Below are 16,394 nucleotides of genomic sequence, written 5' to 3'. Positions count from 1 at the left end.
AATGTAAATCCAATTAATTCATTCTAGATACTCCAAAATACATAAGAAAAACACATTTTATAGAAAATAAATAGTGTTTAATACTAAAACCAATAAGAAATTAATATAAAATGAATATAAAAGACTAATGTAAACAATAAATGAACATTAAACATGTCATTTCCCTTTCTGAAGACTCTTCTTGGTGTATGGAAGACAGCAAGGAGGGGAGAGAAAGGTTATTTTTTGGAAGGGGAATTCCCCTCCATAAGAAGCTTGGGTCTCAAGGCACTATCTGGAAAGATGTCGGAAAGAAGCTGACATGTAGAGGAGTGGTTACCTTGACTATGTACCTCTTCTCAGCTGAGATACTATGAGAGAATTTCTTCTTGACTGAGATGAGACATTTCACTACCAATGAGAAAGCTCATTCATTTTGTATAATCAGATATATATATATACATATATATCCTTCTCCGTATGTTTTATCTGATTTTTGTTTGCTATCTATATGGATAAATGGATTTATTTACTTTTCAATACATGTATTGCTTACACTGAGCAGGAGAATGCATAGGTCACCTTTTGTTTTTACAAAATTTAGTATCAAGGTCAAGTGGGCACACCAACAAAATCTGAGGAAACTGATAAAAACCAAGACAAATTTTTCATGGGAAAAATTGACGAAAACCAAAACCAACAATAACCAATATCAACAAAAATCAAGGTATACAATACTTTAAGGACTTAAGATTATGTTAGTGTGATTATTTCCCTCCATCAATACAGATCACAAACTCTCAATGCTTTACATAGATAGGTTAAACTAGATGGCCAATAAGGTCCTTTCGAACTATCAAATTCTTTGATTTTCATAACCTGCTACAGCCTCAAAATTTTGCAGCCTGCTGCCAACCTGGTGATGGGTAACTTAGTCCTTGGGCCAAAATCCATCCCCAAGTCTAAGTTTTTATATATCCCTAAAATCATTCCTTCTCTTGTCTCACCTCCTTTCTTTTAGAAGAATCTCCAGCTCATTTTATGGACTTCTCTACCTCCTCAACAGCCTTGCATGGCTCCTCAACCCCATCCCCCTTCTCTGAGTCCTTTTATTTGTTGCTTTTCCCCATTAGAATATAAATTATTTGGGGGTAGGTACTATCTCTCTTGCTTGTATTTCTGTTCCCAGTGCTTGGCGCCATCCCTGCCTAGTGCATACTAAATGTTTTGTGTATCAATCTATCTTTAAATCAACCAGATTCACAACTTCAATCATCTCCAACTTTTCACTCTCCCTAACCCTACATCCAATCCATCAAGTCTTGTAACTTGTACATTCTCTCACACCACAACCCCCCTAGTTCAGGACCTAATTACCCTCTGGATAACATCCAGCCTGTCCTCTCTCCAATCTATCTTCCCCATCACTGTCAAATTGATCATTTTAAAGAGCTGGTCTGCCATGTCACTCTCCTGCTCACAAAGCTTTAGGCTTTACTAATCACCTTTAGGATAAAATATGCATCCTGATGCATCCTGAATAGAACATAGGCCCCTTGAGGGCAGTAGCTGACTCACTGTTCTATTTTTGGTCCTACATCTAGCACAATATCTGACTTCTAATAGGTGCTTTATAAATATTTGTTCCTTAACTCTGTTGGGGGTAAGATGTTGTATCAGTAGAAGAAATATCTCCTACCTATGTATTAGTATTATGCTTATATCATTTTAATACGTTATATAATAGAGGTAATACAGTTTACATAATGCTACAAAGAGGCTCAATGGAAGAAAAATCATTTTCAAAATGGAGGTTGAAGTAAGAATCAAAGCAAGCTTTCTTGAGAAGGTAGCTTTTGAATTGAGTCTTAAAAGAGTCCAAAAGGCAGAAATTAAGGGAAAAAACACAACATGCCACAAGATATGGCATGATAAAAGGCACTGGGGGTTTGTTGGATAAGGAATGGGAAACAGTCAAGCCAGAGTGTCTAAAGTGGGTGCATTTGAAGAATATTTAAGAATACACTGGAAAGATGGAAAGGATGCTAGGACGTAGATATCTTGATTCAGAGTCTCTTAAAACTTAGGCTTTGTTTGAATAATGACCATTTTTGATGGGGGAAAAGTGGCATACTCAAATCTCTGCATAAGGTGGCTTAGTCTATCAGTGACAGAAAAATGAATTTAAAAAGGAGGACCTTACTTGAAAGTACTGAAAAATATTAAGAAGCTATATACAGTTCAATTTTTTTTGAGTGATTTAAATTTAAATCATTTTTCCTATAATACCCAGAAATTTTCTGGAATAAACATAAGAAATAAGCAACAGCATTCTGAATAATATTTTAGAGAGTGAATGGAAATGAGAGGGGAATAAGTTCAATGTCCTTATCCTACAGGACACTGAGACCCAGAAATGGGAAATCCCTCTATATACCATTCTACTTTTCTCTTAGGATACATATACTGAATACCTAATGAGTTCAGAAAAATTTGCTAGGTTTTAGACTACTTTAGAACCCTTAAATCAGTCATCTAATATCTACAGCCAGAACACAAGGGCTTCAGGAAATGGAATAAGCTTTGTTTCTGCTATTATTTACCTACTGGGAGAGGCTCACAGGAATACATTTTTCTTGAGTGATTAATTGCACTGACTACAAAAATTTTAGCCTATTTTAAAGTGAACAGTAGGAAAGGATGTCATGCAGACTATTTTCCAACTTACATATTTCTAAACTTCCCCTCAGCATTAATCTATTTTTTTAAGAATATCCTAAAATAAATTTTAGAAGATACCATGGTTTATCATTATATTCCTAATCAACTTGGATGTTCAAGATTTTTCTGATTAAGTTCATTGATTACTTTTGAAGCCTTCTTCAAACAAAGGTCTGATTTCATCTAGTTGGGGGAGGTATCAGAAGCTGGTATCTTTGATTGTTTTTCAGGTATATTTTCACTGTGTATATCTCATTGCATAGTATAAAAATAGGCTACCTATGGACGGGGGTAAGGATGGAAGGGAGGGGGAGAATATGGATCATAAAATGTCGGCAAATGATTGCTGAAAATTGTATTGACATGTAATATGGGGAAAATAAAAAAAAGACTACCTCTATAGAATGAGTCTCAATATTGATAATAAACACTTGTCCACCAGATGCTGCCCATATCGTATCTTCCATCATTAGTAGACTTCTAACGGGCAGGACACTTAATTTGACCACTTTTTGAGGCTCAGAATTCCATGATCCATCTAAAATAAAAAATAAAATAAAATAAAATCAGTCACCGAAATTGTTGATGTCAATTTTGTGTTAAAGGCATGGGAGTGTTAGTGAATTAGACCATTTCAAATACCAAAGAATAAACTTATTTTTAACATTAGATGTGTTTTGTGGGGTAAGGTGAGAGTAGGGGTCTGTGCCTGTGCCTTTCTAGGAAATCATAGTGCTTCAAATAAAGTAATTCAGTCACACTAAGAAGACCTAGGATTAAGGAGGACTAGAAAATGATTAACTTTTTCTCTTTCCAGTTACGATACTTCACTTTATTTTATCTAAACACACTTCATGCTTAGGATCAATTTGCAATATAAAAATCATTAACTGAAAAACGTTGTTTCCTCTTGATAAATTCCTTTATTTCTTGATGGCTTATGGCTAATGTGATTATCAAAAGGTTGGCTATTGAGTAATGAGTTATTTTGGTTATAGAATTTTTGAAGATCACCTATTAAATACGAAGGGGCAACACTTTAGGTCCATGGAGGAAGAACTTTTGGGGATGAAGTCATGGACCACTGGAAGTACTTAATTTGAAAAAGAAGAGAACTAAATGCTTTGGTTAAAAGATCTTTCCCTACAATTTCTGCAGGATGATAGCAATATTTGAGACATGACTACATTTAAATATGTATATTTTCAAATTACACAGCAATTCAGGTACAATGTCATCAAATAGAAAAAACTACTATTATTACATATAAGTTCTAATAATAAAAAGGTAACAAAATCTAGAATCACAAGATCTAGAGCTTAGAGGAATCTTACTAGTCTAAACACCTTATTTTACCAATGAGGAAAATTAGTCTTAGAGACATCAAGTATCTTAGTCAAGTCACATGGTTAGTATGTTGCAAGCCTATGTTCCTTTAACTCCAAATCTAGTGCTTTTTCCATTTTAAAATTTATCTACTACTTAATCCACAAGCATTTCTTTACAAAGCCTCTAAATTGGGAGGATTCAAAGAAAAAAAAGTAGAATAGAAGGTTGTAACTCATTCTTTGATTCTATATATTAGGGGAATATAATATTTGTTTTATGCCAAATGGTTTTCTGATGACTATTAAGACTCATGACTTTTAATGACAATAAAGTCGGTATTCATTGAGTCAATAAATATCTATTAAACATCAACTATGCCAGGCAGTCCTAAAGATGCACAGAAAAACTGAAGACAATTCTCTGCTCTCAGGGAACTCACAGTCTAATATGGGAGACAATGTATAAAAAACAAGGTACAAACAAGATATAAACAGGATAATTTGGAGATAGTCAATGGAGAGAAGGTACAAGAATTAAGAAGGACTGGAAAAGGTTGGTTGTTTTTTTTTTTCCTACAGCAGGTGGGATTTTAGGTGGGACCTAAAGGAAATCAGGAAAACAAAGAGGTGGAGATGAGGAGGTTAAAAATTCCAGGCATGAAAGACAGTTGATAAAAAAGTCTAGAGTCTGAGGAAGGAGTTCTCTTCGGTTATTGGATCACAGAGCATGTGAGAGATGGTGTAAGGAGTAAGAACACTGGAAAGGCAGTGGGATAGGGCAGGTTGTGAAGGGCTCTGAATGCCAAAGAGAAGATTTTATATTCGATTCAAGAGATGATAGGGAGACACTGGAGTTTATTGAAGGGGGCAGGGAAGGAGGTAAACTGCTCAGATCTGAGAATTCAGAAGATGTCTTGGGCAGCTGAGTGGATGATGGACTGGGGTAGGGAGAGACATGTGCTATTCTCTACTTTAGTTCTCTCTACAATTTAATCTTCATGGAAATTAATATCCTTTACAAGTAGGTCAGAAGATTGTAGCAAATGGTTTTATTAAAGGGTAGCATGATAGACTGTTAAAAGAAAACCCTGTAATCAGAAAACCTGGGCTAGATTCCCAGGTCTGGAACTTATTAGTCATGTGACCTCAGTTAGGAAAATCTCTTCAGCTCTCTCAGTCTGTTTCATCAGGAGTAAAATGTAAATAAATAACTTTTGTCTTGCCTATCTTGTGGGGTTCAGGGCTTAGAAGAGATCATGCATATAAAGGGGTTTTGTAAACGCCAAAGTGATATACTGACAGACAATTTATTATCATTGTTAACAGAAACAATATTATCTACTTCTCTTCAGATTGTTTTGCACCATTTGCCAATATTTTTCAAACTATTATTGGTCAGTTCTCTGGAGCAAGAAACTTCAGATTAAATAAATCATAGCAGCCTATTTTTAAAAAATATTCAAGCTGGAATTTTACTCCTAACAATTAAGATTTTTTCGAGGAGAGGGGTACAGGTATTGCCATTTAATTTTGGCTATAAAAATATAGTGATACTGTTTCATTCCACAAGCAAATAAATGATCTGAGTCCTCTCACAATTCATTTCAATTCTATTTAATTCAATCTAAATCTACAAACATTTTTAAGTCCCAAGACAGGAGAAGGGTAGAGAAAACTAGTTTGTTTGTTTTTTTTCATCAGATAACATTTTGTTTTGGTTTAGTTCATGATTATACATTATTGGTATTTGACAGAATCACAGACAGTCTAGCAGGAGAAAACAACATAATGTACAATAATCAACTGTGAATGACTTGGCTATTATCAGAAATGTAAGGATCCAAGAAAACTCCAAGGGACTCATCAAGAAATAAAGGCTATCCACTACCATAGAAGGAACTGATTCGTCTGAATGTAGTTTGAAACACACTGTTCTTCACTTTATTTCCTTCATGATTTTTTTCCTTGTATAAGTAATATGTATTTTCCTTTACAACATGACAAACATGAAAATATGTATTGCATGATAGCACGTGTATAACCTATATCATATTAGTTGCTGTCTTTAGGAAGGGGAAAAAGAAGGAAAGAAAAGAAAATGGTTAGCAAAATGTCAGAAAATAATTATTAAAAACTAGATCTACATGTAATTGGGAAAAATATAATAAAAAATTAGGTGGTAAAATTTTAGAGAACGTCACATTTACAAATAACACTGTGCTGACTGCATCAAGCCCTACAGGACCTCTTTCATGACATTCATAGGCACTCAGAAACCATCAAGCTGGAATGTTTATTGTTTGAATTATAGTGTGAAGTTGGATGGGTGGCCTGCTGAATCAGTTTATCAGTATGTATATAAACTCTTTCTCATCCATCTGTAGCATCAGTCCAAGATTTCTGGTTCTAGATCTAGGGCAACTTACTATATAAATGTGTACGTGTGTGCATAGTCTAAATTGACAGACTAATTTAAATAATTTTCAAAAGATACTGTGCAACATGCTTAATTAGTCTAGCAGTATGTATATATGCATGTATGTATTTGATCTTACAGTCATATGTTTATATAATACTGTCCCCAATCCATCTTCATATTTCTGTATAATGAGAGACTAGTCAATGAATCATCCACCATATTTATGTATATATATAGATTCATAATTTCTATCTTGAACTAGTTTTGAAGACAGAAAATAAATTGATCTCATAATTGAATGGGAAAAAGAGACCAAATTGGTTTGCAATAGGAATATTATGCAGTACTTTCATACTACCGTTTTTAAAAATTTTTTGCAATCCAGTCTAGCTAGTCTATTTGCTGTTCCCTAATCTTGCCTGGCATTGCTCTACTTTGGATTCTGCTAGCCTTCTTTTCCTGTATCTCTTTCTCTTTTGCACCTAAAATATAACTTTTGTCTCCAATGGCAAAATAAAATAGAGAATTAGACCCTGTATTAAAATAGCAGGAATTACTTTACAATTATCATAAATAAGAGAATGGCTATATTTTGAACATATTTCTACATTTAGTACTCTGGGAAGTATGCCTGAATTCTCAATATTTGAAGGATTCTGATATTGGTTATTTGAAAGTTTTGATTTAGAAGTCTGAAACTGAGATAACCAGTAACTTGAGGTCCCTCAGGCTCTAAAATTCTAAAATTTATACTTTTATAATTCAAAAGACCTGTAATTTCATTGTGTGGATAGTTAACAGTTTATCACTCCCTCCATCCTTCAGCATACATCTTGATGAGTCAACTGGGCACCCTTCTGGTAATGTGGCTCCCTAATCTTGAACAGGCTGACTCACAGATGACATAATCTATTTCTTTTTCTTAAATACTTTTATGATAATTTTTTTATCCAAATTACATGTCAATATAATTTCTTAATATCTGTTTTTGATATTTTGTAATCCCTGTTCTCTCCATTGTACCTCTCCTCCCTACTCAAGAAGGCAGGTAATATAATATAGATTGTACATATATTATGATTTAGTAGATATTTCCAGCTTCATCATGATGTGAAAGAAGACACATTGCTTACATTAGAGAAAAATATATGGAGGAAATAAGAGTAAAGAATAGTATGTTTCAATTTGCATTTGGACTCTGTCTTTTTCTTTCGTGGTAGTAAATAGTTGTTTGTTTTGTCATGAGTTCCTTGGAATTGTCCTGGATCTCTGCCTTATTGGTAATAGTTAAGCACTTTTGAGCTGGTCATCATACATTTTTGTTACTGTGTACAATGTACTCTTGGTTCTGCTCACTTCACTTTACGTCACTTCATATCTTTCTAGCTTTTAGTTCCCAGGTCTTTGCCACCACAAAAAGAGTTCCTATAAATATTTTTATATAGGACATAACCTGTTTCTGGGCTTGGCACTCAAACGTTTTTGACTCTTGTAAAGGGTATCAGATGCTGTCATTCAATCACTTCTACTCCAGAATAAAATAAAACATTTCTATATCTACAATAATTATTGCTTGACTGCTCCCCAACTATATAGCCTATGCAAAACCAAAAACAATCCTACAGCAACAATAACAAGACATGAATAGCTATGACTTGATTATGTCTCTATATCTTTTAATGTGTATAAGCCAGAGGATTTGCTAACTTTCTATTTGTATAGCTATGATTTGTATTATGGAATATTCAGTAGATCTTTTTAGGTTTTGATGAAAAAATTTTAAGGATGGTTTTTCACTTAGTGATTTTGAAACTTTCTTAAAATCGCTCTCTCTGGAAATACACACCTTTGGCATTTAAGCTTTCACAGTCTCCTGCCAAAGGAATTAGTCTTTTCCTTTCTTCTTTGTGCATAAGCAGCATTGAAGATACTCCATGGTGACAGCACCTCTAAGGACTCATTCTTCGGCTTTTTTCCACCAATGATAACTGTGTGGAACTTGCAGAAATGGCATAGTTAATGATTTGTCCAAGGCATCTGCCTAGGACTGGTAGATTGCTTGAGAATATTGTCTCTGGAGGTGTGACTCATGGCACCTTTCACTGCTATTGTGTAAATTGTACCTGCTAAGAACTCACCAAAGGAATCCCAAGCAAAGATTATGGGTATATTAGATGGCAATGATAGAAGGCTGACCTTCTGCCAGTAGCTTTAACTCTGATTTGAGCTGGACATTGCCCTTCAGGCAGGAAAAGGAATCCATCTCACCCTCCTTCTACTTTCTGAGATCATCTCTCTCTATTGTACCCAAACCAGTCCTCTAATACAGTAGTCTCATCTTCCCAAAGCAGGCAGACTGAAGCAATGATCAGTTAGTCATCTTAATTTTGTTCAGAGTTCAATAAAGTGACATTTTGTCCCTAAGTATTGGTGTTATAGTTTTAATTTCAGTATTTGTAAAACAAAGTAGATACCCATGATAAAAGACCTAGGGCCAGATTTCTAGTGCCTTGGGCAGAGACTAGAGAGAATATGTGAAAGGGTGTGTTTAGAAATCAGGAACCAATGTTTATTGGTCCTGCCTTGGATCCAGTACAGTGTAAGGCTGGCCAAACCACTGAATCTCTCTCCTCGCCCCCAAGCAATTTCATTTGATTATCAGTTACATTTATCTCTCACAGATTTGGCCACTCTTCCCTTCCAAAGGTTAAGTTTAAGTTCCGGGAGAGCAGGAATTGTTTTATCTTTCTTATCTAGAATCTACCACAATACCTAGTGGAATGTTTTGTAGTTCTTCCTTCTCTTTTCTTTTTTGTTCCCCCTCACCCTCAAAACAAACAAACAAACAAACAAACAAACAAACAAACAAACAAACAAACAAACAAAACCAAGCCTTTACATTTAGTCTTAGTAGCAATTCTAAGACAGACATGGGGCTAGGCAATTGGAATTAAATGATTTGCTCAGGATCACACAAATAAGATATCTGAGATCAGATTTAAACCTAAATTCTCCAGAGTGCTCTATTCATTATACTACTTAGCTGCCACTGTCCTTCCCTTTTCAAAGAGTCACTGGGTGATATCTTGACTAACTGGTAAGTTGGATTTAACTGAGGCAGAGTTATGCACTCTCTCTTCTTAAGCATTAAAGTTTGGTGGTAGTACAAAAGTCAGGACCACTGGCGATAGCTCAGAATGGGGTAGATGACTGGCATCTGATATCTGACCAAGCTCGGAGTACTCCACAGTACTTGCTTCAGCTACCATCATAGCTACTAGAACAAATACTCATCTGCTCATTCTGGTCCAAAAGTTTGAATACTTTAAGGTATACAAGGACAGATTCCCTATAACAAATCTGTGAGGTAGACAGGACAAATAGTATGATTCCCATTTTATAAGTGAGGAAATTGAAGCTGTGTGAGGCTAAGAGACTTTACCATGTTTAACACCCACAATAAATCAACATGCATTGACTATGTGCCTATATGCTAGGTGTTGTTCAAGGGACCTGGAATCGAGAACAAAATTTTTTTAAAGAGAAAGAACAAGAAACTCCAGGTACAGGAGTAAACTTTCGGCATGTAGACATGTGTCAAGGAAGTTCATTCCCTCCCCCTCCTGAGTAGCTTGACCTGTCCATCAAACATTCCTGACATAACACAGTAGTGCCAGGTTTGCATCCCTGTGTGTGCTCTACATCAATAAAAGTCAAGGCTTTGGGCTTGAGAGAAGGGAAGAAGTGAGAAGAGAATGAAGAAGGAAGAAGCAGGAACAGAGCAGTCGGGTAAGAGGGAAGGAGAAAGAGACTTGCAGGCTAGGAGTTCAGGTTACTTAGAGGAATGATTGTCTACCTTTCTAATATACTTTATAAAATATATATCTGGGAAGAAATATTATTTCAATTCTTACAGACAAAAGCAAGGGGAAAAAATACCAGCATAAATGAACAAAAGTCAGAGAAAATGATTTATGCTAGAAAAATATTTCAACAAAAAAGATGGCCAAAATACAATTTCAGAAGACAGGCAACAACAAAAAAAATGAAAACATCTGAAGCCCCAAAGGAAATGTAAAAGGATGTCAAGCCCAAAATGAACCCCCTGGAAGAACTCCAAAAAAGGATAGAAAAACAAATAATAAGAAACTTAGGAGAAAAATTAGGAAAGAAAATGATGTAATCAACAGTTTAGAACAAAAACTTGCTGAAGAAAATAGTACCCCAAAAAAAAGAAAATACAATATCTCAGAAAGGAAAATAACTCCATTAACAAAGCCTCAAAGAAGAAAATGGCTTCTTAAAAATTAGAAATTAAGCAAATTAAAATTAGAATTCAATTAGAAATTGAACAAATGGAGGCAGCTGGGTAGCTCAGTGGATTGAAAGCCAAGCCTAGAGATGGGAGGTCCTGGGTTCAAATCTGGCCTCAGACACTTCCCAGCTGTGTGACCTGGACAAGTCATTTAACCCCCATTGCCTAGCCCTTACCACTCTTCTGGAAGGTATGGGTTTAAAAAAAGAAAGAAATTGGACAAATGGAAAGTAATGAATTCAAGAGGCAGTGGGAAACAATAAAACAAATTCCAAAGAATGAACAAATAGAAGAAAATTTGAAAACTCTCACTGGAAAAAAAACTCACCTGGAAAATAGATTTAGGAGAAATAATCTAAAAATCACTGTACTGCCTAAAAGCCATAATCAGAAAAAGAACCTGGACACTGTATTGAAAGAAATTATCCCGACAACTGTCTTGATAGTCTTGAACAAGAGTAGAAAACAAAAATGAAAAGAACTGATCAATCACCTCCTGAAAGAAATCCCAAATTTAAAAATCACAGGACTATTATAGCCAAATTGCAAAGAATCTAGGTCTACAACCAAAAATTACCTAAACAGTGAAACTGAATATAATATTCCAGGGAAAGAAATGGGTATTTAATGGAATAGAGGAATTCCAGGTATTCCTAATGAAATGGCCAGAGCTAAAAAAGAAAATCCAATGATTAACTTCAATACTAAAAAGAAGCATAAAAAGGTAACAGAAAAAAAAAATCCTCAAGGGAATTAGTGGGGTTAAATTAATCATATCCCTGCAAAAGAAAGTGGTAACTAGGCAAATTAAGATTTCTATAGTACAAGAGATACATAGTAGTACTTAATAAACTGAAAGCAATCAAGAGAGACAACGGAGTTAAACTGATTGCATTCCTTGCATGGGAAAGTAATAACTAGAATATTTAAGATACTTATTGTAAAAGAGATATTTAAGACACTTAAGACACTTTAAGGTGATGGATTTAATTAATTAAGGAAACATTGGATTTTTGTTATAAATTATAATTATATATTATATATATATTATAAGTTGTTATTAAAAACTGATTATATTGTTAATAAGAGGGTGATGAATAAATTACGTGAAGTACCCAAGATACCTATAGTACTTAGAATACTTAAGATTCTGAAGAAATTTAAGAACTGGATCACTATTAGGGCAATGAATAGGAGCATATTATGGAATTTCTTTTAAAATCAAGGAATGAGAAAGAGTAATACACAGCAAAAAAGAGAAAAGGATAGAAAGTTGGGTAAATTATCTCACCTGACAAAACATGAAAGAAGCAATGCAGTGGAAGGGAAGATGAGGGGGTGAAAGGCAATGTTTGAACCTTACTCTCATTAGAACTGGCACAAAATGGGTATAACATCCATATCTAATTAGGTACAGAAATCTATCTTATCCAATAAAGAAGCAAGAAGGTAAAAAAAGACTTATATGAACTGATGCAAAGTGAAGTGAGCAAAACTAAAAGTGTATATAATAACACAAATATTATACGATGATCATCTGTGAAGTACTAAAAACTAAGGTTCCCATGACTAAAAAAAAGAAAAAAAAATTGCTATCCATATCAATGGAAGGAATTGTTGGAATCTGATTGCAGATCAAAGTATGCCACCCTTCCCTCATGAATTTTTTACTGTATATGTGATATGTGTCTTTTAGTCACAATATGAGAAATATGGAAGTATAAATTGTATGCAAACACTGATATAACCTATATCAGACTATTTACCAGTTCAATGAAGGGTGGGGGCACGAAGGGAGAGAATTGTACAATCTCAGAAAACAATTATCATAAATTATTTCTACATGTAATTAAAAAAATTTGATAATTTTTTTCAAACCTAATTAAACCATAGTTCTACAATATGATTTATACTATGGTAACTAAGGAATGCATGTGAAGAAAAGAGGAAAAGCAGTAAATAAGGATACAAACCTGTTCCAAACCAAAAGATGGCCGAATACTTATGAATTTTCAGGATATGACAACTCAGTAACCATGGAGAGATAGTGACCTTTAGTACACACACTGATCACAATTCCTTGTAATACTGAAGTGACCCATTGACAATATTTCTGCCCAACAAGTGTTTTACATAGTTCTCACTTTAACCAATACAAGACTATCTACTCTGAACGCATTAGTTCGGGAGGTTTATCATGAATTCTCTGTGGTCGATCACTTGGCTACGGTTTATTTAATACTTTTGAAATAAGTTTCGAACGCCATACATGTAGGCATGATAACTGCAGATTTAATATTGGCTGACCTCACTGACACACTTAGCCATCGAGCAGAGGGTCAAAGAAGAACCCAGAGGGAATCCATACTTAGGGAATGAGAAGTCATAGAAGGAAAAATGAAAGTACAATACCAAAAACTGTGCTTTACACACAAAAAGAGGAAAAAAGTTTCAAGAAATAGGGAATGGTCAGTAATGTTAAATATTATAGCATAGAAATTGAGAAGGACATAGATTTAGAATAAGCCATTCAATTTGGAAAGAAAGTTCACTGGCTACTTGTGAAAGCCATTTTAGGAGAATGGTAAGGATGGAAATTAGATTTCTGGTGACTGTTGGAAATGAACAAAGAAAAAATGAAGACAGTAAGTAGACAGAATGAACTGAGTGAATGAAAAGGAGGAGCATTCAAATAGCTTCTGTGTTATTTTCTAAGTTAGGGGATACTTGAGCACGTTTGAATGTAGGAAGAGAGGATCCAGTGGGCAGAAAGAAACTGAAGAAATTAGAAATGGATCAATAGCTCTAAGAGGACATCTGAGAAGGCAGTCAGAAGAGACAGTGATATGTTGATGTAAACCTTGGAACAGAGGGTATACAGTAAGTACTCTGATCCTATAATCAATCCTATGTTGAATGGATATTATAATAGCTATAAAAAAGGAGAGGCCATCTGTTCAAAGTGATAGTAAGGACAGAAATGAAGATTTGAGGAGAAAGAACAAGGCCCCAAATAATCACTTCTGGGGAGTGGGTTAGGTATTCAATGAAAGATTAATAAAAAGAATACTTAATCAACAGTAATCAGGTGGGACAGCATGAACTTCTAAAAAACCAAGCCTGAAAGACTTTTTTATCTTCTACTGAACTAGACACCTTACTAATGTCACAATACTGCCATACATCATATGCATCTGACTTGATTTTTCAACTGCCCATAGCTTCTAAATTTAAACAAGAAACATCAAATACTTATATTCATTCAATAAATATTCATTAAATGTCTTATACTGGTACAGCACTATAGTGGATAATTTAGGATAGTTAATCAATCAGCAAATATTTATTAAATACTTAATATGAGTCAAACAAAACCTAAAGCATCAAGCCAAAATAAAAAAAAACAAGAACCACAGAATCCCACAATTCAAGAGCTAGAAATGTTCAATGTAGTTCAAAGCTAGTTCAATGTATAAATGAAATTAATCCTCACCAAAACAAATCCAAAAAGTAATCACCTGGACAAAGAATTTGAATTCAGAAACTGGATGAAGGGAAAAAATACTTAATGGAAAAAGAAAATAAAGAAAACATACACAAGACCTTCTGTGCAAAGACTTCTGTAATCTGGATCATAGTTACCTTCTGTTTTGGTGTAGACAACAACGTTCCCATTGACAAGACCAGCATAGAGATACTGAGATGTACAAGTTAAGCTCATGACAGTAGACTTCTCAGGTGTGAAAAAGTGTTGAAGTCGCACCTTTTTCGAGCCTTGACTACTTTTATAAATAGAAATGCTTTAAAAGAAAAACATAAACCAATAAGCATATGTTTGAAATATTGAGAAAGGATTATAAAATTTAGGGATTTTTGCCCAACTGTTTCTCTTTATTACAATGGAATGAATGTTAAATTTGGAGGGAATAATAGGGTGTTTCCAGAAACAAACTGATAAAAAAAAGCATCAAGAAAAAATTTTAAAAGAAAAAGCTTGAGAAGAATTAAGTTAATCATTAATATGTTATACTTCATTTATTTAATAATAAATCTTAATTTGATCTTGGCAAAAAAATATTGTGTGATTTCATTTTCTAGCTATAATGCCTTTCTCTTTGAGAAGATGATTCTACTTGGACTCCTTTCCATTCACTTGGACAAGAAGTGTTATTTTCTTGTGAATGTATATTCTGCCATGTTATAGAAACATTAGTCTTTAACTTCCCTAATTTCCTGAAAGGTCAAGCCAGAAAGTCATTACATTATTCTCTTCCAAATTAGGTCCATGTCCAAATGTGCCTACAATACAAAATGTGGTCTACTTTTATTTTATAGTACAAAGCGTGACAAGTTTTTAAAATTTCTCAGTGAAAAATTTCATGGTATAAGTGAAACCAAGCCTTTTATAACAATTGACATTCATGCTGGTGGGTTTCCTAGAATAATTTTGATGTTCCTTATTTAGTGCTTACTTCAAAAGGAAATATTTATAAAATGTACATGTGTATATCGCATTCCATGTGCATATGTATATACAATGCATAATATACATACAATTCCTGCATATACATACATAGGATATAAATATATGTGCATTCTGTGTGTGTGTTATGACCACAGATATAAAGGGCTAGAGAAGCTCTCAGAGGCAGTCTAGTCCAAGCACCTCATTTTATAATCGAGGAAACTAAGGCTCTGGAATATAAAGCAATTTTTCTCAAAATTACAAATATAGTGACTGTCAAATTCAGGATCTGAATCTCAAATTTTCTGACTTCAGTCAATGTTCTTTCTACTGTCTGAAGCATGCAGATACACATATAACATTTCCTAACATCAGGGTCGGTTAAATGATTTTTTGCATTATGATGGTTCACTCTTTATTTCTATTGATGAATCCTTTTGAGAATGAATGTATCTGTAACAGCAAATGACAGTACTACCTTCCTTCTTCTGTGCCTAGACAAATAGTAGGTACATCTGAAGTTTTTCCAACCACAGTTTCAGAATCAGAAGTGACTTTGGACTCTTTATGTTTCTCATCCACTGGAATGTACACCATACAAAGAATCCGTGATTCCACATTAAAGCATTCAATCACTTTGGGGCTGGAATGTTGGAATGAAATGATGGCTATTTGGCCCATTTGATTAGTACAGCTGCCAATCTGAATTAAGAAATTAAGAGAAAAAAGATGAATGATCAGCTGATGATGGATTTCAGTCATATAATTCACCAAAACAGGTTTTAAAGAAGAAATGGCTTTGAAGGAGGCAATGTGGCCTAATCAATGGTAGCTAAGACAGGAATCAGAAAGACCTGAGAATCATCTCACCTTTAACAGATACTATGTGACCAGAGGCAAGCAATTTAATGTTCATTTCTTCCAGGTAATTCTCTAAAACTTTATTCATAAATTAGTTGCTGATCTATATTAGTGAAAAGAATTTCAACTTTAGATGGCCCCTACATTGATAAATTCACATGTCTAGATCAATTCTCTCTCTACTCTAAAACCTGCTCCCCCTAAACCCCAACCCAGAAAAAAACTTTTGTTAAGAATATAAAATATTTTCAGAATCAAATTGATACTCAGGATTAATTATATCCCCTTTTCTTAGATAATAAGCAT

At 34.3% G+C, this 16,394-nt stretch overlaps 1 protein-coding gene across 6 annotated transcripts in view; it reads right to left on the bottom strand.

Annotated features, from left to right (window-relative positions):
• The window catches only part of ARHGEF10 (Rho guanine nucleotide exchange factor 10), a 242,570-nt gene that overhangs the window by 44,092 nt on the left and 182,084 nt on the right, over positions 1 to 16,394 (bottom strand). For all 6 annotated transcript variants that reach the window (XM_007476218.3, XM_007476220.3, XM_007476221.3 and 3 more), the window contains 3 exons: positions 15,706 to 15,929; positions 14,405 to 14,562; positions 3,096 to 3,238 (listed from right to left, as the gene is read on the bottom strand). In XM_007476218.3, coding sequence (XP_007476280.2) covers positions 3,096 to 3,238; positions 14,405 to 14,562; positions 15,706 to 15,929 — 525 coding nt within the window. The remainder of the gene's footprint in view (positions 1 to 3,095; positions 3,239 to 14,404; positions 14,563 to 15,705; positions 15,930 to 16,394) is intronic.

This window comes from Monodelphis domestica, chromosome 1, assembly GCF_027887165.1.
Source record: "Monodelphis domestica isolate mMonDom1 chromosome 1, mMonDom1.pri, whole genome shotgun sequence".
Classification (NCBI taxonomy): Eukaryota; Metazoa; Chordata; class Mammalia; order Didelphimorphia; family Didelphidae; genus Monodelphis; species Monodelphis domestica.
The sequence above is the reverse complement of the archived record's forward strand: the minus strand, read 5'-3'. Positions and strand labels throughout refer to the sequence as shown.